At 36.5% G+C, this 24,668-nt stretch overlaps 3 protein-coding genes across 4 annotated transcripts; all 3 read right to left on the reverse strand.

Moving 5' to 3' along the window:
* Positions 1-66: 66 nt before the first annotated feature.
* LOC127409740 (uncharacterized) lies at positions 67-4,464 on the reverse strand. The gene is made up of 2 exons (XM_051644502.1): positions 4,304-4,464; positions 67-696 (listed from the first exon to the last, which is right to left on the reverse strand). Exons 1-2 carry the CDS (start codon positions 4,443-4,445, stop codon positions 224-226), a joined length of 615 nt encoding a protein of 204 aa, XP_051500462.1. The 5' UTR covers positions 4,446-4,464; the 3' UTR covers positions 67-223.
* Positions 4,465-5,607: 1,143 nt separating this feature from the next.
* Positions 5,608-11,016, reverse strand: LOC127409745 (protein FAM177A1). The gene is made up of 5 exons (XM_051644508.1): positions 10,644-11,016; positions 10,242-10,367; positions 7,204-7,270; positions 6,738-6,832; positions 5,608-6,444 (listed from the first exon to the last, which is right to left on the reverse strand). The coding sequence occupies exons 1-5, from the start codon at positions 10,704-10,706 to the stop codon at positions 6,247-6,249; spliced, it is 549 nt and encodes a 182-aa protein (XP_051500468.1). The 5' UTR covers positions 10,707-11,016; the 3' UTR covers positions 5,608-6,246.
* A 1,749-nt stretch (positions 11,017-12,765) lies between these two features.
* Positions 12,766-24,404, reverse strand: LOC127409687 (BRO1 domain-containing protein BROX-like). Of its 2 annotated transcripts, XR_007892023.1 has the most exons (14): positions 24,296-24,404; positions 23,457-23,569; positions 23,268-23,374; positions 23,067-23,163; positions 22,429-22,524; positions 22,269-22,341; positions 20,374-20,479; positions 20,194-20,283; positions 19,045-19,130; positions 18,767-18,848; positions 17,179-17,329; positions 15,461-15,620; positions 15,224-15,366; positions 12,766-15,102 (listed from the first exon to the last, which is right to left on the reverse strand). XR_007892023.1 is itself a non-coding variant. In XM_051644431.1 (13 exons), exons 2-13 carry the CDS (start codon positions 23,555-23,557, stop codon positions 15,280-15,282), a joined length of 1,236 nt encoding a protein of 411 aa, XP_051500391.1. In that variant the 5' UTR covers positions 23,558-23,569; positions 24,296-24,404; the 3' UTR covers positions 12,766-15,279. The 2 variants fall into 2 exon arrangements, 1 of the variants encoding a protein (XP_051500391.1); XM_051644431.1 differs by having other exon boundaries at positions 12,766-15,366.
* Positions 24,405-24,668: the final 264 nt, after the last annotated feature.

A 24,668-nucleotide genomic window follows, 5' to 3' on the forward strand; every position in this document is an offset into this window, starting at 1 on the left:
CAGAAGAACCATAGAAACACCCAACTTCACAGAAGAGGAGTTTGTATGTTACAAACTCGACAATCCTTCTCAGAGTGTACATGTCCGTTTAATAATTTCATCTTTGATGAAACAAGCAACATACCAGCGCCGATACAGTATGTGTTTTGGATGTTAAAAATTCAATGGATAGAATTTCAAGATCAATAAAAGATAGAAAAATATGAATAAAAGCTATAGAACATCACTTAAACTCTGCCTCGTACAACAGCTGGTGAATTTTTAATTTCACCGCACTTTTCTTAGCGTAAGGCAGACGTCTCAGATACGGCAGAAGACTAAACAAGAACATTTCGTCCTCCAAGTCCTCCGTTCCCTCCATCTGCCATTTCCGCTTGCGTCCAGGTCCTTGCGATCCAGACGCGCTGTACTGCGACGATCCGTCCAGCATCTCGTGGTCCCCCTCAAAGTCCTGGTCGACAAACGAAGAGTTTCCGTCAGCCGTCCTCTCCTCCTCCTTGTCTTCATCATCTCGGTCTTCCTCGGGCTCGTCTGCGGCCAGCGATCTGGACTGGATGAAGGGCGTGAGGAAAGACATCTGCCAGCTGTACTTCCAGCTGCGGTGCACCGTTCCTGACGCTCGCCTGCGCTGCTCTGCACGTTTATCTTTAATGAACATGTCCCGTAAGCTCTTCCATCTCCTGCGACAGTCCTCTTCTGCCAGAGAAACAAAGACAGGCTGGTTAATATATTAATGTTATGATCAGGCGTATAACTGACGACACATATTATCTCTTAAATGTTTAATGCAGTACAAAAGGTGTCATAACTTTCATTATCAGAATGGGATCAAAAAAAGAGCAAGATTAGTGTGAACTGTCCGCTTCTACGGTGTTTTCTCTTTCAACTCAACTACTGTCATGGCGGAGCAACAATTTGAAGAGAATATTGCTGAGCAATTAAGTTATAGTCTATATATTTATAGCCACTTACCTGAATAATAAAACATACAGTTTAATGGCACAGATGTTTGAAGGTAACTCTATCAAGCCCTTGAGTACTGAGATTTGTTCCTGCCACAGTAACGTAAGAACGCACGTTAAGCATGTTTAACCGGACCGCGTGTTGGTTATGCGGTGGTCAAGCGTTTGCACATGCGTTCACATACTTGCGTAGAGTATGTTTCAGCCTCAAGAGTCCAAAATGAATAAAATCCCAAATGCAGTTTATTATGCAACCCAAATCCTACAATGACCAGAAAAAAGTAAGATTTGGTGCATAACGCAGGAATTTTAAATACGAACAAGCCCGAAAATAAAAATATTATGAAATGTCGGAGACTTGGCATAATTCTTGCCGATAACCGATAGTTCCAAAATGCAACTTCCAGCACCGATTTATCGGTAAAATCGATATATCGGCCTACCTCTAATTAAAATTACAATAATAATAAGTAATAGAGGTAGACGGATATATCTCGGTTTTACCGATTAATCGGTACCGATAGTTGCTTTTTGGAACTATCGGTTATCGGCAAACATCTCTGTCGATAGTTTCTTTTTTTCCTCATTTTTTTTATTCCTCATCAATAAACCTCATCTGGTGAATATATAGGCTGTAAAAAGCATTATGTGATAAATACTTGCATATAGAACATTGTAAGTTAGCCAAGTATCTATCATTTCAAAATTTTAGTCCATGGTGTATTTCAGACTTGTTTTAAGTTAAAAGTCCCCCGTAATGCACCACATTTGGATTTTTCTAGTTATTATTGAGATTTTGTTTGCACGGTTAACTGCTTTTGTTATTTTATTTATTTTGGACTCCGTGTCTGTGCCCTTTAAAGTAAGGAAAGACTACGAATTGTTTTTATCACTAATTTTTACAAATAAAAATAGAAATCGGCCGATTAATCGGTTATTGACCTTTTTCATCACCTTATTTATCGGTATCGGCAAAATCCACTATCAGTTGACCTCTAATAAGTAATAAACAAAGTAAACAAATATATTTAATTAACTAAAAATTAACAATGGAACAATGGAAAACTACTTTATATGGAGGGAACAAGCAAAACTATGGGGTGATTCTCACGAAATCCATCAAGAAAATGGCCTGGTCCTATTTTACTTTACAAGAAATTATATTTTGAAAATAGAAAATAGAAGCTGTGCATTTACTAGCATATAGAAAATAGCATTTACTGTGATAAAATCACTTACTAACCACATGTGTAAAGTTATATACAATTTTACAACTTTGTTGCCATAACGACGTAACGCTGTAAACCCTAAAACATCCATAACATGATTTGAACAACTTTACAGCTCAAATAATACACAAGATTTAACAGAAGAATTAATGCGAACGCTTTTGTAATATTATAAGATTCAAATTTCTGCCTTCACTCCAAAAATTGGCCCCATTCAATTCCACTGTAAGTGTCTCACTGTAACTTCAATTTGCTTTTTTTTTTAAAGAAAAGGAGGGACGAGTCGTAATAATTTTTTGTGGCAATCAACATTATGCCACAAATTAGGGATGCACCAATATGGAATTTCTGGACTGATACGATAATTCACAGCTCACTGTGGCCGATAACATTCTCAATATTTAAAAAAAGTTTTAATTTTTAATCCTTTAACTGCTAGCTAATTAATTAAAAGCTTCTCATTTGTAAAAGTCATGTAAAAGCTTGGAATTTGGACTTGCTGCAATTTAACGTTTGGCTGATGTAACATGAACCAGAAATGTGCCTTTAAAACAAACGAATGCCGATTTGAATGAGAAATAAATGACAATACACTTGCATAAATTGTATGGTGCCCATTTATACGAGTGTTTACGGTAATCCTGATGACTCGCAAACAAAGAGATTAATGAACTTCAAACATTGTTTTAATTTAAATTGTTAATATTTATATATATTTAAAAAAAAACAAAAAAACTTTTGTAAAATAACAGTGTTTTATTGCATATTTGCTTGCCAGAGCAACACCAAGTTAACATAGAACTGTTAATGAAGCTTTTTTCCTGCTCTTTTTACTTCTGACTTCGTATGTGAGAGACAGGTTAAATTTTTGGTTTTCTTTATGCAGTTTAAGTTTTTTTTTTTGTTGCAATAATCACAAGGTGCTGTTTGGTTTATAATGTATTCGTTGCGCCCTCTTGTCGACTTAAGACATTCTAAAATGTATATATTTTATTTACAATTTTATTGAATTTTTGCACAGATTGAACCAGAGAACATACTGTCAGATCCTCTAGTAAATTACATGTTACTTTATTAAGTACCCTTATGTCCAGGTTTTGTAAATCACTGTAATAAGCATTTTTCGTCAGAATCGTGATCTTTATTCAAAGCAAAAATATCGTGATTCTCAATATATCCAGAATCGTGCGGCTCTAACTGCCTCCAGAGGCGTGTACAGCTTTTAGTCATCTCAGGTCACTCTGTGAAACTGTTTTCAAGATTTATGAACCGTGTTAAGTTGTTTTGGGGTTGTTTTGTTTTTTTATTGCCTCATGGAACATAAACAGAATATGGGAAATGGCATGTAGTTACTCACAGAAGATGATCCCGAATGAATCAGAGATGTTGAAATAATCCAAACAGAGCAACATGAGCATGTCTTTCACTCACACAGACACACTGTGTGCGCACACACACATACTGTCACTGTCGTAAATAAACTGCAACAAAATATCAGCGGTAATTCCATTATTGGCACGATAATAATATTTTGGTTTTCCGGTTATTTCCGGAACCCGGAATATTCCTTTAATTCTTTTACTAAATATTCAGATATATACAAATAAATAAGTAGTTTGAGATTGTAGGAAGAGCGACTTGTTTGCATCATTCACAGTGCGTCACGAAAGTGGGCGGTCACTGCAGAGCTCTTTTGGCTCACTTTGCCCACCACGATTCTCTGATTGGTGGATTTCCCCTCAGAATCATGGGTAGTGTAGTTCTTCACCAGAAATGGCTATTAAACTCAGATATATATTTATAAATCAGAAACCCACTACACTTTAGAAAAAAAAAATATCACATTTACTGTCCAAATCTGATTCAACAAACTGCAAAACAAAGTTTGCATACACACACATAGTGTCAAATCTACCTGTTAAACCCATTAAATATCTTTGCAACTGGAAAAACAACTTCAGTTCATCCTATGAGGATATAAACACAAAATTCACGAGATTTACATTAAATCTTAAAATCTGCATTCCAGTTAGCCTAACTCTGCGTCAAGCTAACAGCACATAGCTAACAGTTCTATTAGTAAGAAATAAGTTTAGAATTATCAACTCTTACCTGGTATTTCAACTTGCAGACTCACAGCTCTCCACGCTTTAGCTTTTCTCGCAGCGTCTTTATATGAATTTATTGTAGAATTGTACAACTCTGGGTAGTCGGACACCGCAGCTATTAACCTCTCCTCCATTGTTGTTAGCATTGGGTGGAAAACTTCACGATGTAATTACTCATTCTTGTAAGACATGAGGTATTATTCCTCCAGGAGGCGCTATGTGGCCCAGAGAGCCAAATTCTCTTTGAGCCGTATTCAAATCTCAAGACGATTTTTGTTTTGGTAGAAACATTTATACACTATACATTATAATCTTTTAAATACATAGGTTCCAACGATTTATAAATCGCCATAAAAAGATTAAAAAATAGAATAATTATGTAGTAATCACAAACGACTGTGATTGAGTCCCCTTCATCAGCGATGAGAAAAGGAACGTATATCACGTGACCAAACCCTCTGCGAAGGCGCTGGATGTTATCAGAAGCGACAAGCTTTATTGGCAGTTGGAGTAAAACATGAGAGTTATTATTCTAACCCACCGTACCTGACCTATTTGAGACAAGATATGGACCGCTAAACGCTCCCATACGATATTCATGTTTAGCGGCCATTCTACGCATTTGTTCTATTTCGATGGCTGTTAGAAATCCACTAAAATGGCTATAAAATCAACCGCGCATGCGTGCCCGCTTTGAAGAGGTGCAAGGCGGGAAATGTATGCGTAAAGCGCCAAACAAACAAAATGGCGTAGTCGTTTAAAGTTATAAAGAGCAAGTCACTCGCATACCAGTTTACCTGAGTTTATTTACATATAAAACGGCTTTCCTTTTTGGTTGACATCACAGTCCAATCAATTCAAAATAGATTACATCAAGCCCTGCCCTGCATTTTTCTTGTTTAACCCTTGTGTGTCAATTTAAAAAAAGTTACTCGGAGGTCCTTAGAGGACAAAAATGTCCGCATCAAAAACTGCCATAATAATATTATATATTCATATTATTTTCCACTTTCAATGAGTTGCTTTTTTTTTTTTTTTTTTTTTTGATCATCACAGTCTGGTATATGCCAATGATTAGCAACAACATTGATTTTGATGCATTATGATTTTTTGTGCAGTGTCAAGTTTAAAAAAAAACCTGGTCCTCTAAGGTCCTCACACTCAGGACCTTAGAGGACAAAAATGTCCACGTCAAAAAACTTCCATAAAAATATGATATATTAATATTATTTTCCACTTTCACTGACTTTGATTTTTTAACCAACATCAGTCCTGATCATAACTACCAAATATTCATTCATTTTCAGGATTTTAACCCTTTAAATGCCAGTTTGTTTATATAATGCCACTGTTGTTTTTTTACACAGACACAAATTTCTCAATACACACATACAAAACACACTCTGACATCCATACCAACACACACACACAATTTTAGTCTGCATCATTTATTCAATTGGCCTGCAGTGCTCTATAATACAGCAAACAGAAAATAGGGGAAAAGTATGTATTTGCTCCATAGGCTAAACATGAGAAAAATGGTGCCATTTGCTGGAAAATATTAAAATGTTAAATTTGAAGCCAGGGCTCCGTAATGAAAGTATAATATCACTGAATTCATGATTTGATGCTTTAATGGCACTGGGATCAAATATTACAGTTTTAATGGGTTTCAATGGGGACATTTTTGTCCTGAAGGTCCTGAGTGTAACTATTTTGTGTACACAGTGTATTATAGATGTATTATAGGAACTGAGGTTGAAATATCAACATTCCCCCAAAAATACACACCTTTGGCAAAATGTATGCCATTGGCATTAACACAGCCAAAATGATCAAAAAAACAAAAATGAAAAAGACAAAAATGTCCCGAAGGTCGCTCAAGAGTTAATATTTTGAAATAGCCTATGTCACATTTCAGAATTAAAAGAGTCTCTCATGTTGACTTTAATGGTCACAACTGACATCGTTACAGTTGTATTTCTCCTTGTGTTCTCTTTCATGTTGTGGTGTCTCTTCTGAGGTTTGTTTTTTCGTGTTGTCCTGCACATTTATGGCTCCATATGGTTTGTTTACTATTTGAGATAGATTAATTCTTTCCTGATTCTCCCTGGTGCTCATGGAGAGAACTTCTTCTGCTTCATTCTGTACAAACACAACACTTTTAGATTTCATACCCATTGTTAGCTATAAATGTTTCTATATCAAAGTAGCATTGAAAATGTTTTCACATACATTTTAAAGTTTGAAAATTCCACTAAGTATTACATGCCTCATATGAATGACCAGGGGTGTAGATTCCAGGGGGGATGGAGGGAAGTAACCCCCCAATATTTATACCATGATCAATGGAAACATGCAAATTCTTCACACTGTCACCCCCCCAATATTCAAGCCAAATCTACGCCCTTGTGAATGATAACTGAGTTCTGTGATACCTGATGATCTCTGTGATACTGATCAATAGCATACTGATATTTAGCAGCATTCAGTCCCAGTAAACCAGCCATTTTCTCTCCAAGGAAATCACAAACTATAAAGAAATTAAGACATGCTCAGTTATTATAATTAAATAGAACATTTCTGTCATAAAAGAGAGCTTTTGAACCCAGGATTGCAGTATATATTGTGAAAATAAATAACTGGACATTGCAATTTTAACAACTTGAACTGATATTCAACATAAAATTCACAACCCATTCTACTTCAATAATGTCACATATTTTTGAGTGAAACAGGATATTAAATGAGAATAAATGTGCGTTGATTTTATTCATTTGGAATGGATTGAATCATGAAAAGCAGCTTTTGAGAAACTTAGGGGCGTAAAGTAGACAAATTACACAACGACCTGAAAAAATAAAAAACCTGTGAAATGCTTCTAATGAGAAAGACGACTCTTACTTCGCAAAGAGTTTCTCACAAACTGTGTCGCCAAAAACCAAGAGTAATCCTTCCATTTCCAGTTTCCCTAAAAGGTAAAAAATATTAAACATATTTCACTGACAAACAGCATTTTTATTTTTTTATCCCCTTTTCTCCCAATTTGGAATGCATAATTCCCACTACTTAGTAGGTCCTCGTGGTGGCGCAGTTACTCATCTCAATCCGGGTGGCGGAGGATGAGTCTCAGTTGCCTCCGCTTCTGAGACCGTCAATCCGCGCATCTTATCACATGACTCGTTGTGCATGACACCGAGGAGACTCACAGCATGTGGAGGCTCATGCTACTCTCCGCGATCCACGCACAACTTACCACACGCCCCAATGAGAGTGAGAACCACTAATCATGACCACGAGGAGGTTACCCCATGTGACTCTACCCTCCCTAGCAACCAGGCCAATTTGGTTGCTTAGGAGACCTGGCTGGAGTCTCTCAGCATGCTCTGGATTCAAACTTGCGACTCCAGCGGTGATGGTCAGCATCAATACTCGCTGAGATACCCAGGACCCGCAAATAGCATTTTATTGATTTCTACCTCTCAGAGATATTAATCTTAAAGAAATATTCAGAGTTCAATACAAGTTTAGATCAATCGAAAGCATTGTGGAATAATGTTGATTACCACAAAGAATTATATCGACTCGTACCTCTTCAATAGCAAATCGAATTTACAGTGAGACACTTACAATGGAAGTGAATGGGGCCAATTTTTGGAGGGTTTAAAAGGCAGAAATGTGAAGCTTATAACTGTATAAAGCACTTATATTAATTCTTCTGTTAAAACCCGTGGATTATTTGAGATGTAACGTTGTTTAAATCACCGTTTTTGCAGCGGACTACTGTTCTACACTGAAGAAAATGACTAGAAGGTTTACTTCATTTTAATTTAGCAAGTTTTTGCACTAAGTAAATTTGAGTGGTATAAAATTAAGTCAAATCTACTTAACTTCATGACATAATATTAATTAAAGTTATTGAGTAAATTTAACTTAAACATTTCAGTTCATAAAGTAACTTGTACTTACAAGTATGCTGTACATGGTACATAAAAAAACTTAAATGGACATTTTATTAGAACGTTTCACATTTTTTAACTTATAAACAAGTTACAAGTAAACACAAATGTATTCATGTACCACCTGCCATACAAACTTCATTCACAGGCAAACTTAATACATTCTATGTAATTAAACAACATTACATTGCATTACGAGTTATATTAATATAATACGCACACAGAACTCAACACTTGGTGACAAAACACGATGACGGTAGCAATCAACAGATTATTTTTTGAGTAGAAAATGAACGTCAGACAGCACAAAACAAGAAGTTACCAAACTTAACAACAAAATCAGCAATAAAAATAGTGTAAATAAACTTGCAAACAGTGAAACCATGCAAGCTCATTAATTATTCAAGCCTGTTGCATGCTGGGAACACAAGCTTTGAAAAGTTACGTAAAACAGTACCCAAAAATGTTTTTCTGCTTTAGAATTGATTTAAGATGTTGGATTGTAAAGTAACAATCATATATAATATTTACTTATAAGCTTAGAGTACAAATGTAGCATTTACTTAATATTTTCAAGTTCACGCTTAAACTTACTTATTCAATGTAGAGAGTACTTAATATTTTTTGTTACATTTACACCACAAAATATTTTTTTAGAGCAGGGCTTACCGTTTGCTGGGTTTCCATCCAAAATGTTTCACATTTTTTAAACGCATTTCTAAAATTCGACTTGAGATAATATGAATTGTTGTGCGTTCCCATCCACTACGTAATGTGCATTATCATTAGGGAGCCGCTGAATGACCTCTCCCTGCTTTGGGGACAGTTTTATTTGCAAGATTGGAGCAAGTATTTCATTTTATTAAATGCATCCACGAGACACCGCTAATAAGTGTAATATATCTGATATAATATGGGCTGAAATAGCTGCGATGCCCACACACCGCCAATCTCGGCATACATGGGAGCGCCCGCTCTCAAAACTGTTCTGGCGGATTGTGAGGACCCACTTTATCGACCAGCTGTGGGTTAAACACTTCTGAATGCCAAGTGCCATGTTCAAAGAATTGTGTGCCAAGGTCAGACCTTTCGGTGGGCTAGTCACATCAAGCTATCACACAATCATAACACATGCAGGAATGGTCAAAACACATCATCGTTCTGCGAATAAACCGTTTCCATCACCTTAAAGCGCATTTTAACTAATGCGAAACTCTAGAAAATCCACCTCCTCCAAGTGCATTCAATTTTAAGTGAATTTAGAAAGTTTATTCACATATCAAGCAATGGAAACCCACATAGAAATCTATACGTAGATCCCTTATTAGCAGCTGTGTCTATGGACCGTGAAACGTCGGTGCATCCACCATATTAGATAGGTCAGGAGCCATCTGACAACACATGAACTGACAGATACGGTCTGCAAAAGTCTATTGTCTTTTCCAGCCAATTTTCAGATTATCTGATTTTTCCATAAATATTGTGCAGTATTTTATATGATATAACAAATCTTGGCTTCAATTCTAAAACATGTTTTCTTTCCCATTGCAAAATGCAAATAAAGTCCTCTATAAATAAATATATATAATGGTAAATGCACTGAAAATTAGCACCCAGTCAGTCAATTCATTACATGATGAACTGTCCACACAGCAGCAGTTTATGCAGCGGTATGAGGCTTCTCCTCCATTCACTTTACATTCCAAGATGGCGCCGCGATTGACGTATCCGAACCATCCGAATGAGGCATCTACATATGTATATCTATTGGGTTTACAGCACTACCTAGTTGTAAAATTGGCTATAACTTTCCACAGATGTAGTTAGTAAGTGATTTTATCACACTAAAATCATGTAAACACACATATTGTTTACGTCATGTGGCTATACTTTTGAAACAGATTGACCCCATTGACTTCCATTGTAAGTGTCTTACTGAAAATGTTCAGATATATCAATGAGAACTCTCTCTTCAGTACTGACCGCACCAGGAGCACCGAACGCTTGATGAAGCTCATCTTCTTCCTCCTCTTCCTCACTCAGAATCTCTCCATTAGAGAAATGGATCAGCTTCAGCTGTCGAGGTTTGACGTCTCCACTCGACTGTTCCTGTACATCACAATTGACAGTTTGACTCATGAAAACAATCTCAAAACACTTTCCTTATAAACTCATAAACTGAAGGAGTGATGTAGCAGAATTTCTTCAAACGTTCACATATTTCAGAAGTAACATCACAAGACATTGAAGATCTGTGGATGTGTTTACAAAGGGCAGGTGCTTCACCGGTACAGTTATCTAATGTAAATACTGACTTAGTTACAAGGCTTAAAAGGAATCAAAATACAACACTTCTCTTGAATATTGCATTCAGAAAACACTTACATCTGTATGCATTTGCCTTTTGTACCCACATATTTCCCTTGTGTTGTGATCTTGAGAGCACATCTTCTAAAAAACAAAATCAAATAAGAATTTCCCAACACTATTAAAGCAAGTAAGACAGAGGGAAGTTCCACATACTGGAAAGTTGATCCTTAAATACACAAAAATGCTGTTTGTCCACTAAGCCACATTCATTTGCTGATGTCAGTGTTGCTTTCATTTTGGGGTTTGATGCTTCACAATGATACGATTTTCAACCAAACTTCAATAAAAATATATATATTGCATTCCTAATTCGTCCTACTCTACAAAATGTTTTTTTTTTTTTTTACAAATGCAACAATAAAAACCTGTTAATTATTTAGAAAACTCTCAGCGAGTACTGACGCTGACTATCACCCCTGGAGTTGTGAGTTTGAATCCAGGGTGTGTTGAGTGACTCCAGCCAGGTCTCCTAAGCAACCAAATTGGCCCGGTTGCTAGGGAGGGTAGAGTCACATGGGGTAACCTCCTCGAGGTCGCGATTAGTGGTTCTCGCTCTCAATGGGGCGTGTGGTAAGCAGCCAAATTGGCCCGGTTGCTAGGGAGGGTAGAGTCACATGGGGTAACCTCCTCGTGGTCGCTATTAGTGGTTCATGCTCTCAATGGGGCGTGTGGTAAGCAACCAAATTGGCCCGGTTGCTAGGGAGGGTAGAGTCACATGGGGTAACCTCCTCGTGGTCGCGATTAGTGGTTCATGCTCTCAATGGGGCGTGTGGTAAGCAACCAAATTGGCCCGGTTGCTAGGGAGGGTAGAGTCACATGGGGTAACCTCCTCGTGGTCGCGATTAGTGGTTCTCGCTCTCAGTGGGGCGTGTGGTAAGTTGTGCGTGGATCACGGAGAGTAGCATGAGCCTCCACATGCTCTGAGTCTCCGCAGTGTCATGCACAACGAGTCACATGATAAGATGCGCGGATTGACGGTCTCAGAAGTGGAGGCAACTGAGACTTGTCCTCCACCACCCAGATTGAGGTGAGTAACCGCGCCACCACAAGGACCTACTAAGTAGTGGGAATTGGGCATTCCAAATTGGGAGAAAAAAAAACCCCTGTCCTATTATATTGGAAAAGACAACACATTTACTGTAAAATATTGTACAATGATGTTTTTTAGAAGTAAAAAATGAACTAACAATTCTGGTAGAAATGTACATCTAACAAGACGTTCCACATACTTGCAGCATAAAAATTGTTAAATGCATTAGGTATCATGAAATATCAATGAACAGTTTACTTTTTAAAGCATTTATTAATCTTGGTTAATGTTAATTGGTAACGATACTATTGTTCATTGCATTAACTAATGTGAACATATACAACCTTTAATGTAAAAATGTATTGATTTATTAGTATATGTTGAAATTAACATGAATAAAGATGAATAAGTGCTAAAAAAGTATTGTTCACTGTGCTCATGTTAACTAACGTAGTTAACCATAACAAATACAACCTCATTGTAAAGTGTCACCATTGTGCGGAAAGTATGTTACCCATCACCCACATTTGATAATTTTTTAAATAAAAATGTGCTTTGATGAACCATAAGGCATTTAGCCCTTGTACCAACGATGTTATTATGGTGCTTATAAGTACATTTAAAAGTTCACTTGTGATGTATTTCAACATTAGCCTATAAAATTTAACGAACACCCCAAAACATCTTTTGCTGCTACACAATTCTAGAACTTTTTATCACAACTTGATTTCATTGCGTTCTATCCAGTTAAATTTGTAAAATGGAAGTTTACTTAATCCATTTGAGTTGGGACTACATGAACACTTTATGTGGTGTTAATGAGCTTTGCATGGGACTCTATCGGGAATTTAAAATTAAAAGTTCAGCCAAAGAGCTATTTTTATCCCTGTAATTTCTAAGAAGTCATAAATGTACGTTAAAGTTCTGGCAAACACTTTTGCAAGTTTCTTACTGTGCGAAACATTTTTACGATGTATGCCAACAGTTGCAAATTAGACCACAAAATGTACAATGTTCAAGTGCAATTATGACATTATGAACATGATTTAAATAATTTCCATAACTAGTATAACTATCAGGATACATGGCAATTGCATACACAAAAAAGCAACACAAACATAGTTGATTTTAATGGGACAAACCATTAAATGCATGACAGTGACATCATTATATGTGAGTATATGATGAATACTATCCATAACACTGCATAGGTTAAAAAAAAAATCAATTACAGTAACAAAATGAAATCCTGGAGTGTCATCTAAACAGCTGAAGAAAGTCTTGTTGTGTCCAGAGTTGTGTTAAATAAATATACAGCAAAATCTGTAATTTGATGAAATGGATCACAATTGTGATCACACAATTTTCGATGTGTTATTCCAAAAATCAAAGTCTGCAGTGTGAATGAATTAAAATAGGGGCCAAAATTACCATTAAAATGTGTAAACCAAGTCATACAATTCAAACATTGTACCATTTTATGTACCTGTGCTTAAATATTTGTATCCAATATGAAAGTGCACTTTTCTTGACAATTTTACCAACTTTAGTTGTTGAAGTTTTCCAAAGAATGGCCTAAAAAGTAAGGGAGCAGCAATGACATGATCTCAAAAGTCCAGTGTTCAGTATTTGGGGGGAAAAACAACAACTAAACAAATAAATGCAGCACAAAACAACTGAATTGAAAAATGGCATCAAGATGAGTTTCAAATGACACAACTGCATTTTAAAGTATTTACAGCACAACAATCCTTATGACATGTTTCAAATTTGCATTCAAATGCATTTATGAAAAAATGACTTTAAATATATCCACATATGGAAGTCCACTAAACGCTGACATTTAGATGGTAAGATTATAATCTTTGCCCAATCAACATGGCACTACACAACACTCTGCTGGGGACGATATCTGGTGCCAAACTCTGACATGTTTAGTCTTGATAACCTGATCTGGGACTATTTTCATGTGCTACTCTGACTATATCAAATTTGACTGGTTAGCGTTCCATTAAAAATGGAAAACAGCTGGTTTTGTTTCTAATGTGACCCAAAATAAAGATGTGCTTGTCCTCTCCTTCCACAAACAAATGTTCATCATACAGCAGATATTATTTCTCAGTGCAATAAGTGGGTTATGGATGATAATCTTTATACATCTTCACAAGGGAGTGTGACAATCAAATTAGCTGTCTGTTGTTTTATTTTGTTAATAACTGCTTTTTATAAGAGTGAATGTCATGAAAACTGTCCAGTAATGTCCGGGTCACCTTTCACCGCAAAACCACACTAAATTAAAATTGTGTGTGTAATATGTGTGTGTGTGTGTATATATATATATATATATATCCAGATTTTTTTTATGCATGAAGAAAATAAAGCCAATTTTAGGTCTGATAAGATTTATTTAAATTGTGATATTACTTTCCTAAACAATTAAGCATGTTTTAACCACCATTTCTCTTTGCTGTAATGTGAAGGGGAAAAAAATATATAATGTTGCATATTTAAAATGCAACATTATATTTGTAAAGTACAATTTTCAGTTTCAACATTGTAGTATTTATTGTATTGAATTGAATGTATTTTTATTTTTATAATATTTTTATAAAAATATATGTACATTTATATATAATATTTTATATAATATACGATTTTGCATTCAATTAATGAGAATTTATGGAGAGCCAAATTACTCAAAATGAAATCATTAAATTAACATTTAAATAAATTATTAAGAACATGAGAAAATGAAATAAAAACCACAAACGAAATCATTAAAAGTTATACAATTATTACATTAGTGTTGAGTGATTTTTGTAACACTGAAAAGGTAAATGAAAAGACATGTAACTTGTGCTTAAATTAAAAATAAACCAATCCAAAGATAATTCTAAAATGAAAATGGACACAATAAAGTGCTAAAATGAAATACAAGGGGCATTTATTGATTTATTTAGTAATGTTAGTATGTTGTAATTAATTTTATGATTTTATAGTTTAAAAAATATTTTTTTTATGCATTTAATGATTTGTTTAAATATTTATTTAATTATTTAATTTGGAGTAATTTGGCCTTCCATAAGAATTTGGCTGTGAAATGTTATGAAAATAATGTCACAATGCAAAAAAATCTTAATGGTTTTAAAAATTGACTTTTGATTTTGGGGTGAAATATGACCTGGATATTTCTTTGTGAGATTTACTCTTAAGGACGGTTTAATATTTGCATTTTTTGTCTTTTGCAATGACCAACAGTGCCATAAAATATATGAACATTCCTAAAATATTTTACAAGTTACGCTCTAATGAATGGAGAAAAAAACCCAACCAACCTTTTAAATAATCTGGAGTACACTACAAAGAGATAATCAAGTGCAAATCAAACAGTCATAATTGATTCATTGTCCATCAGATATGTGACTGGATACTCAATTCTGTCTTCTATAGATGAAACACAGACAGACTCCACTGTTATATCACTATGTTATATTGTTATGTATTTGGGCAGAGATTTACACTAGAATAGAGTAACTGTGTTTGATTACAGGCAAAGTGAACAGACCCTCATCTACATCTCCTGCACATGCTGGACCTGTTTGTTTAAGTTTCTTCAGGTGTTTAGGAGATCACACAGCCCGTGTCTTTCTGCGGCTTCAGATCGGGCTCCTTCACTGGTTTAATCTCTTCATCAGGCTTTGTTTTTGCCTGGAGATGCAAACAAACAGATACAGATGTCTCTCTATCTATCAGATATCACATACTGTAAATGCTCTTGTTTATAGGAAGGAAAGTGTTTGACCTTGTCATCTTTTGGGCCTCTAGTGAGGTCAAAGGTCGCGTAGACTTCAGGTGTGCACTGATCGCTGAGAGCCGGGAGTTCAAATGGAGTTGGTTCAGCCAAACCATAACTGGCCTTCAACTCCAGCGCTGGAGCTTCAGCAGGAACCTTATGGAAGTAACTGGGGTGTAAAAAAATTAATTCGGGCACTTTCATGTCTCAGGGGTTGATTTGTATTAAAACAAACATATTTCACGTTTTTTTATTTTATTTTGTTATATAAATGTCACATTAAAACTAAAATGAGAAACTTTTTACCAGGCCTGGTACTTTTCAAATGTCTTTCATGTATATATTTGACTATTTTTTAGTCCCACACACAGACTTTTAATATTAAACTATCAAAATACATGATAAAAATACAAGTTATTACATGTTTAAAACCATTATAATCTAAACAAAGAGTGAAATAAACAAACCATTTTAATATTTATTGTGTGAAAATTATTTCTATCAATTTGTCCCACCGTTTTTTCCATAACAACAAACAATTTTGCCCCTAATAAAGTTTTTTTCAAAAGTTAGTGTACTTGTTAACCAAGTAGACAAAAGTGTCCGTGAAGAGCATGCTTGAGATAAAATATGAGACAAAACAATGAAAAATCAAGGGAAATATTTCAGATCGGTGCAAAAATAGTAATGAGATTTCATAGAACGAGTTTCATTCTGTGCCATTTGAGTCATCATTAGCCACTTTTCCACTATCAGTCCAATGCAAGACAGGGCTATCAACTACTCAGCCGGGGCCAATAGCCTCGGACCTCGAACAGCAAGACCAAAATCGATCTGTGTTCCCACCATCAGCCCAATAACTCTGCAGCGCTGCCCAAAAACCCGCCCTTAATACCGCGCTGCGGTGCCAACGTCACACACCCTGCCCATTTCACTGAGGTATTATGTTATCAAGAATATCAAGTTTATATCGAATGTAAACAGCAAGAATAGTAACTGCCATGGTGTCCCGAGTGGTCTCTCTACTAACAGTGGGACGATGTCCTAGCACACTATCTATGAAAGTTCACCAAACCATGGAAAGTAATTTCTTTGGGCACCGATTTGTCCATTGGGCATTTTAACGGATTTGTACTGTCCCCGCATTAAAAAAAATTTCCCTAACCTGGGAAGTTTGGCGAAACTCTGCCTTTGACATTAAACCTGCTTCAATCCCCGGCTGGCCCTGTTTGGCCCAAGGGTAATCGGCAGGCCAAAGGCCATTGGCCGTTGGCCCCAAGGAGGTACGATGAAGCCCCGGAAGTGACAGTGGGAACACAACTGGCCCTGGCACACACTAGCACGCCCTCATTTGCTATTGAGTCTGTGCCATGTACTTGTCGTCATCTCCAGGTGGCCATATGTAACAGTCACCAATCACATGTCTCTCTGTCCAAAATTTTGGCTGTCATTTTCAATATAGCTGTAATTTTGCCAAACTGTGTAAAAAAAAGTGGGGAAATATTATTTAATTGTGTGTTTTTAGGATACATAAAATGTTAGCTATTAAGTTAGCATTAGCAAGACATTAGCAAGTCCATCAGCGTCATTTCCACCACAGAATTCTATTAAACACAGCACAGAATTTGAGATGTGCAGGAAATGACATAAATCTCCTGTGATGCATTAGTAACTGTGATTTAGTAACTCCAAAGTTAAAGCATCTCATACATCATTTGTGAACTCACATGAAGCCGTTTTCTCTCTGGCATTTCTCCAGTGTGTTCTTTATGAATGTCCCCAGTTTCCTGAAGAACAGCTGTTCGGAGGGTTTGGCCGTGCTGCCGGGACCCTTCATCTGACGGTACTCTTTACACAACGCTTCAGCACGTGAGTAACCTGCCACCACAAAGATTCATTCAAAACAAATGACAGAAAGCTATCAAAGAATTCTGAGACTAAAAGCCACAGTATTAACATAATACAAAAAGGTCAAATTTAGTTAATAAAATCTGATAAAGTGGCTATAACTTCTTTTTCCTTGAGATTAATATATCAGAAACATAATACATTTTGGAATTGGAAATATGTCCACTAAAATACCAAATAAAACATTATAGAGCGCAACAGTGACCGTCCAATTTTTTAGCGGTCTTGGTTCCGGAAGTTTTTTTCTCATTCATTTTTTCAACCGGAATTTCATAAAATCCTTTATAAGAGTTTACAGCTCAAATAATACTGGAGTTTTAACATAAAAAATTAATGTAAGTGCTTTTATAAAATGATACGCTTCTCATTTCTGCCTTTAAACCTTCCAAAAATTTGCCCCATTGTAAGTGCCTCATTGTAACTTCAATTTGCTTTTTTTTAAAGAAAAGGAGGGACGAGTCGAAATTATTTTTGGTAGTAATCAACATTATGCCGTGAATGCTGTTGATTGAGCTTAACTTGTACTGAACCCGGAATATTCCTTTAATTCTATTGCTAAATATTAATATATAGACAAATAAATAAGTAGTTTGAGAGTGTAGGGAGAGTGACTTGATTGCATAATTTAAAGTGCGACATGGAAGAGGGGCCTGGGTAGCTCAGCGAGTAAAGACGCTGACTACCACACCTGGAGTCGCGAGTTTGAATCCAGGGTGTGCTGATTGACTCCAGTCTGGCTTCCTAAGCAACCAATTGGCCTGGTTGCTAGGGTGGGTAGAGTCACATGGGGTAACCTCCTCGTGGTCTCTATAATGTGGTTCTCGCTCTCGGTGGGGTGTGTGGTGAGTTGTGCGTGGATGCTGCGGAGAATAGCGTGAAGCCTCCACACGCGCTATGTCTCCGTGGTAACGCGCTCAACAAGCCACGTGATAAGATGCGCGGATTGATGGTCTCAGACGCGGAGGCAACTGAGATTCATCCTCCGCCACCCGGATTGAGGCGAGTCACTACGCCACCACGAGGACTTAGAGCGCATTGGGAATTGGGCATTCCAAATTGGGGAGAAAAGGGGAGGGTCGCTGCAGAGCTCTTTTGGCGCACTTTGCTCACCGCGATTCTCTGACTGGTGGATTTCCCCTCAAGATCATGGGTAGTGTAGTTCTTCATCACGATTTATACAAAAAGATACTGAAATAACGTGGACTGATGACTTAAACAGAAGCATATACCACCGATTAACAACCTCGGAGCTCACAATAGGTCTGTTTTTAAAGGTTTATATGCTTTCATTAATAATCTATTTCCCTATGGAAAAAATGTATGTGATTTTTACTTCTGGAACCAGACTGTTGCGCTCTGTATATTGCTGATATGTTTGTTTGAGTCAAATTAAGTTAAATCCCATACATTTCTCAGCCTCTTGTAGGGATCTGATGGCCTCTCCACACTTATCACCCGCAAGAAGAGTCTGTCCATGATAACAGTGCGCCTGTAAATAACAAACAAATACAGAATTTGAAAGATTACACACAAAAAAAATCTTCACTAATACATTAACTTTTAAAAGATCACTGGAGTCGGTTGTAATGATCTAACTGCATGGCGTTTGTTCATACTATAATGCATGAGTCAAATGTGCAATCACAACATAGACACAACAGGGTGTTGTGCATAGAAAGACTCACATAAGCCATATAGAAGTGCTGCTTGAGCTGCAGGTATTTCTTCCATTTACTGCTACATTCAGGATCCAACGTGTTTAGAGTGTGATCTGAGAAGAAATTAAAAATAAAATCCATTCACTATGTTATAATCATAACTATATGTCCTTGCAATCTTGCTGAAAACATGTTAGCTTTCCTGGATCAGATGCTGTCATCAGAAATGATGTATCGTCATGGAACGCTAAACCAAACACATTGGGTTCAGATTGGTGCAAAAATCATCCATATTTAGGCAGAGAGACATGTGATTGGTGACTGTTACATATGACCACCAGGAGATGGCACCAAGTACATGAAACAGACTCAATGATGACCTAAATGACACAGAATGAAACTCATTCTGTAAAATCTTATTACTAAAATCCTGTCTGCATGCTATTTCACAGACTGTAATTAAGCATTTCTGCCTTAATTTAGCAGCGGAAATCTTGCAAAAATTTTTTTTTTTACTTTTTCATAGTGGCATTTTTACTTTTGCATGCTCTCGCTTCAATTTAGAGTACTTGAATGTCTAATCAAAATACCAAAATATGCACTGAAGTGAGAAAATAAAATGATCTGTCAATGATGACAGATTTAGATACAGAAAATCCCCACGAGGGGTCAGTGATCATTTTATTTCCCCTCTAGAGGCCGCTGTTATACTGTAGAACTAAGCCATTCCACGTTTTAAGCGGAAAACGGAGGAATAAAAAAAAAGAACATTTGGAAGCTATCGGCATAGATTTTTACCGATAACCAATAGTTCCAAAATGCAACTAACGGCACGATTGATCGGTAAATCCAATATATTGGTCTACCTCTACTCCCATTCTCTGTTATAGAAGTTTACCCCACTATAGTTTACTTCCACGTTCCAAAACCAGAAATGTAAAAAGGGTCCATAAACTCCTCACCCAAAAATATGTCCTTTTTGGTCACCATACACTTTCATGGTATGGAAAAAAGCAGCACGTACATTTCGCTAAACCTCTCATTTTGTGTTCCACAGAAAATAATTGTAAAATAACAATTGTGTTGTTTAGAGAAACATAAGGAGATTTTCATTGATGGGTTAACTATTCCTTTAAATGACAATGTCAGTAGCAACAAAAGAATGTTTTAACTCACCGGCCTTCTGGTAGAAGTTTGCCGTCTCATACGACAGTGCTGCTATCAGGGAGACATTGTGCTTCAGTTCAATGGCTCTGGCAATGGTCACTAAACACAAAGACATGTGAACCCAAATTACATACAAACAAATAAGCACTAATGTGATCAGTACTGTCAGTTTAAACAGGGATTATTTACCCTCCTGAGCCTCAGCTTGACTCTGAACAATGTAAGCGTCAATGACTCGGGGCTCCAGATCTCGACCCTTCTCTGCTGGAGTGATCAGACGAGGAATATGAGTCTCCTGAAAGGAAGCACAACACAGGATTTAATAGAAAACCCAAGCTTTACACAAGTCAAAGGTCATAAACACTTTTCCAGTGGTGCAAATACATTTGTCTTGCCAGCTTTGTAATTAATAGAACCAAACGACCACCCACTCCAATGATGCACTGTGAATGACGCAGTCGAATCGGGCTCCCTACAGTCTCAAATAATTTATACATTAGTATATATATATATATATATATATATATATATATATATATATATGAACATTTTGCAGTATTCTTTAAATATATTGCTTCTACACTTAAATTAAACTACTTTAAATCAATAATTTTATATATTTCCATCGATTTTAGTTTGATTGCATCGTTCGCAACACTTCATGGGATTGTAGTTCATTCCCTCATTAACCCTTTAAGCTCTGAGGATGTTTTGAAAGATTTCCTGTTTCAGTGGCACACCCAAAATTAAAAGCTTATAACTCAACAAAAACAAACCCCCAAAAAAAACAAAAACAAGGAAGGTCAAGAGTTTGGTATCATTGAAAAGAAAATGTTTTCAACATTTTCAATGATATAGATTATGGTACATTATGAGACTCTCAGCCTAAGAAACTGCTGAAAAATCACGAAACAAATTTAACCAAAAATGTACTTTTTTTTTCTTATTTGACATTATATATCTCTATATGTAAATAAGGAGGCTCAGAAAAACTTGTTCCCAATCATGTCAACTGTATCTGAGAAAGATTTTGTGTTCATACGACAAAGCAATCAAATGTTACAGCATTACAAAAATTATTTATCCTAGTGTACATAGTGTCTCCTAGTGTCCAAAAAGCCTCTCCAAACAAATAAAACATAATAATTGTACATGAGAACTAATTACACATGCAAACACAACAATGACTAAAGGTTTGCATAGCATGCAGACATGATTTTAGTAATGAAATTTTACAGAACGAGTTTCATTCTGTGCCATTTGAGTCATCATTGACTCTGTGTCATGTACTTGGCGCCATCTCCTGGTGGTCATATGTAACAGTCACCAATCACATGTCTCTCTGCCTAAATATGGATGATTTTTGCACCAATCTGTACCCAATGTGTTTGGTTTAGCGTTCCATGATGCTACATCATTTCTGATGACATCATCTGATCCAGGAAAGCTAACGTATTTTCAGCAAGATTGCGAGATGCCAGATGCTGTGTGCACATTGTGCTTCATGTGGATTATCTAATGATCTATTCATCTGATTACCTTGTGTGTGGGCTCATTTGAAAGATAATCGCCTCCTGTGATATTTTATGTTCCGGTTATGTTTCGTGAAGTTATAAGCCAAAATGCGGCTTATAAGCAACATCAACATAATTGTCAAAGATATATACTTAGCTGTTACTCGCTATATTTTTGTCTGTGAGTAAAACAAATAGGCTGGTTGTATTCTACTCTTTGAGAGCTTTCCAACAACATATGACACATGGCTATTTGATCAGTCTGATGTTTTTACTGATTACAATAATATGTACAGTGCAATATTTTTTTTCTTTTTTATAAATGATCAAAACGTAACACTTCTGATTTGTCGGCACATTTCAAAGCACTTGTTCAGTTTTGGTCATAATGTCTACATGCATTGGAAAGTAGAGCTTCTAAACTTTCAAACGATATCTACTTTGAGTTGGTCAAGACTGTAGTTATACACTTTAAAGTAAAATTCCTGTATTTCTCGGACTCTTGTGGATTATTACTTTAATTAACAACCTGTGACTCTTTCACAAGAGAAAGTATTAGGCAGAATTTACCTTAAGAGTCTTAAATATACCAGCAGCGATTTTCAAACTCTTGTGAACATCTTTGGCCTCGTCCTCTGTGATGCTACAAAAAAAGATGCAAAGCTTGAGAAATGACTTTAACCAACTATTAAAATGATGCTCAAGTATGCAGGACACAAATGAAACTTACTTTTCCTTTCCGGCCCGCCTGGATGCAAACTTAGTGTACCAGAGGGCCACATTAAATGCCATTGACACAAACTCAAAAACTGCATCCTGCTGAGCACTGAAAAAAGAGAAGGTTACTTTTAAACTAGATCATGTTTTTTTTTTCTGCCCAATTTGGCATTCCCAATTCCCAATGCGCTCTAAGTCCTCATGGTGGCGTAGTGACTCGCCTCAATCCGGGTGGTGGAGGATGAATCTCAGTTGCCTCTGCGTCTAAGACCGTCAATCCGCGCAATCTTATCACGTGGCTTGTTGAGCGCGTTACCACGAAGACGAGGAGACCGTGGAGGCTTCACGCTATTCTCCGCGGCATCCACGCACAACTCACCACACGCCCCACCGAGAGCGAGAGCGAGAACCACATTATAGCGACCACGAGGAGGTTACCACATGTGACTCTACCCTCCCTAGCAACCGGGCCAATTTGGTTGCTTAGGAGACCTGGCTGGAGTCACTCAGCACGCCCTGGATTCGAACTCGTGACTCCAGGGGTGGTAGTCAGAGTCAATACTCACTGAGCTACCCAGGCCCCCCCCAAATTAGATCATGTTTTAAGAAATAACTATATATTTGTGTAAAATTGAAATATTACAGGATTACCTTGCAATATTTCCCTGTAAAGTGTCTGTCCATTTGAAGTTCTGGATAAAGCGAAGCTTGTTCTCTTGTGTGGTTCCATCCAGCGGCAAAATGAAACCTTCACATATTAGGAAATATAGAGCAGCAAAAAGTTGCAAATGTAAATGAACAAACAGTATCATCAGCAAAATGGAAATATGGGACCAGACCCTGTAAACTGACCCTGTAAAAGAGCAAAATATTCATCACTGGCTTTCTTCATGATCTCAGGTGTACACGTGGCATCTGTGAACATGTCCAGCAGCCTGGCCCGTGCCGTTCTCAGGTCACTGAAACAGATTAAACATGTCTCTGAAAAAACTGTTGATATACATAAATACATCAGCAACTAATACTGTAGCTTGTACTCACTTGCAGATCTTATTGGCAGCAGGGCTGGATGCCACTCCATACAGGTTGAAGGACACGGGTGCTGTTGCTTTCAGGGGGTTTCGGTGGAACCAGTGAGTCATGGTGACAGATACCTAGACAAGAAGAAACAAATATTGGTTCATAACCAATTTATTAATCATTAATAACTAATTTATTAGCTCTCGGGCAACTAGAGTTGCTGAAGACTACCACTCTGAGTATTTTTACAATTTTCTGGAAAGTGAGTCATTTGGTGTTTAATTTCAATGGTCATTTCTTGATGTTTACTCAAGAATGCACCTGACACCTTTAGTGACCTGTATTATCTCAATCTTTGCATAAGTTTCTATAGGTGTAAATAGAGATATGAGGCAACCAGACACTAAAGGTGCTCTAATCATCTTTACATTGATGAAGATGAATGTTTTAAAAATACAAATGGAGGTAAATGACAAAGCAAATTACCACTGTGGACTTCTGGTGTACAGAAAACTTTAATTTAGCACAAAATCCTTATGAATTACACAACAATTCAATAGTACAAGTGCTGTCTGAATAATCAATGTGTCATTTGATAAGGCAGCTCTATTTAAATAATCTCGGCCTGTTTATCATCAGTTTTATATGATTTAGACACAGAAATCCACTCAACATTAGTTAAAAACCATCTAGAATGACGCTTTATAGTCTTAATACGAGCATACATCGATATTCGAGTTTAATTTTGTCAATAAATTAAAACAGCAAACAATGAAAGGTGTAAACACAGAAGCTACAGAATTAATTCTGACAACAGAGTCTTATAAAGCTAGGATAAATCGAAATAGATGTGTTTGTACCAGAAATGTATCGACTTTCAGATGTTTGTTGTTGTTGTTTTTTAATGGGCGAGACTCCACAGATGCAGATCAGGAAACGCCAAAACAATGAACGTTCTTCCTGTATGACGCATCTCCAGTGACGTAATTGACACGCCCATCGATTTAAACCACACTGACGTAATTACTTTGATGTTGCGTGGGTTTCTAAACTTTGTGGCTTGACAATGCAATAAATTCCTTATATATATATATATATATATAAAACTTACATACATACATATATATATATATATATATATATATATATATATATATATATATATATATATATATATATATATATATATATATGTATGTAAGTATAAACAGCTTAAAGGTAATAAACAGAATT

The sequence above is a fragment of the Myxocyprinus asiaticus genome, chromosome 19, assembly GCF_019703515.2.
Source record: "Myxocyprinus asiaticus isolate MX2 ecotype Aquarium Trade chromosome 19, UBuf_Myxa_2, whole genome shotgun sequence".
NCBI classification, from domain to species: domain Eukaryota; kingdom Metazoa; phylum Chordata; class Actinopteri; order Cypriniformes; family Catostomidae; genus Myxocyprinus; species Myxocyprinus asiaticus.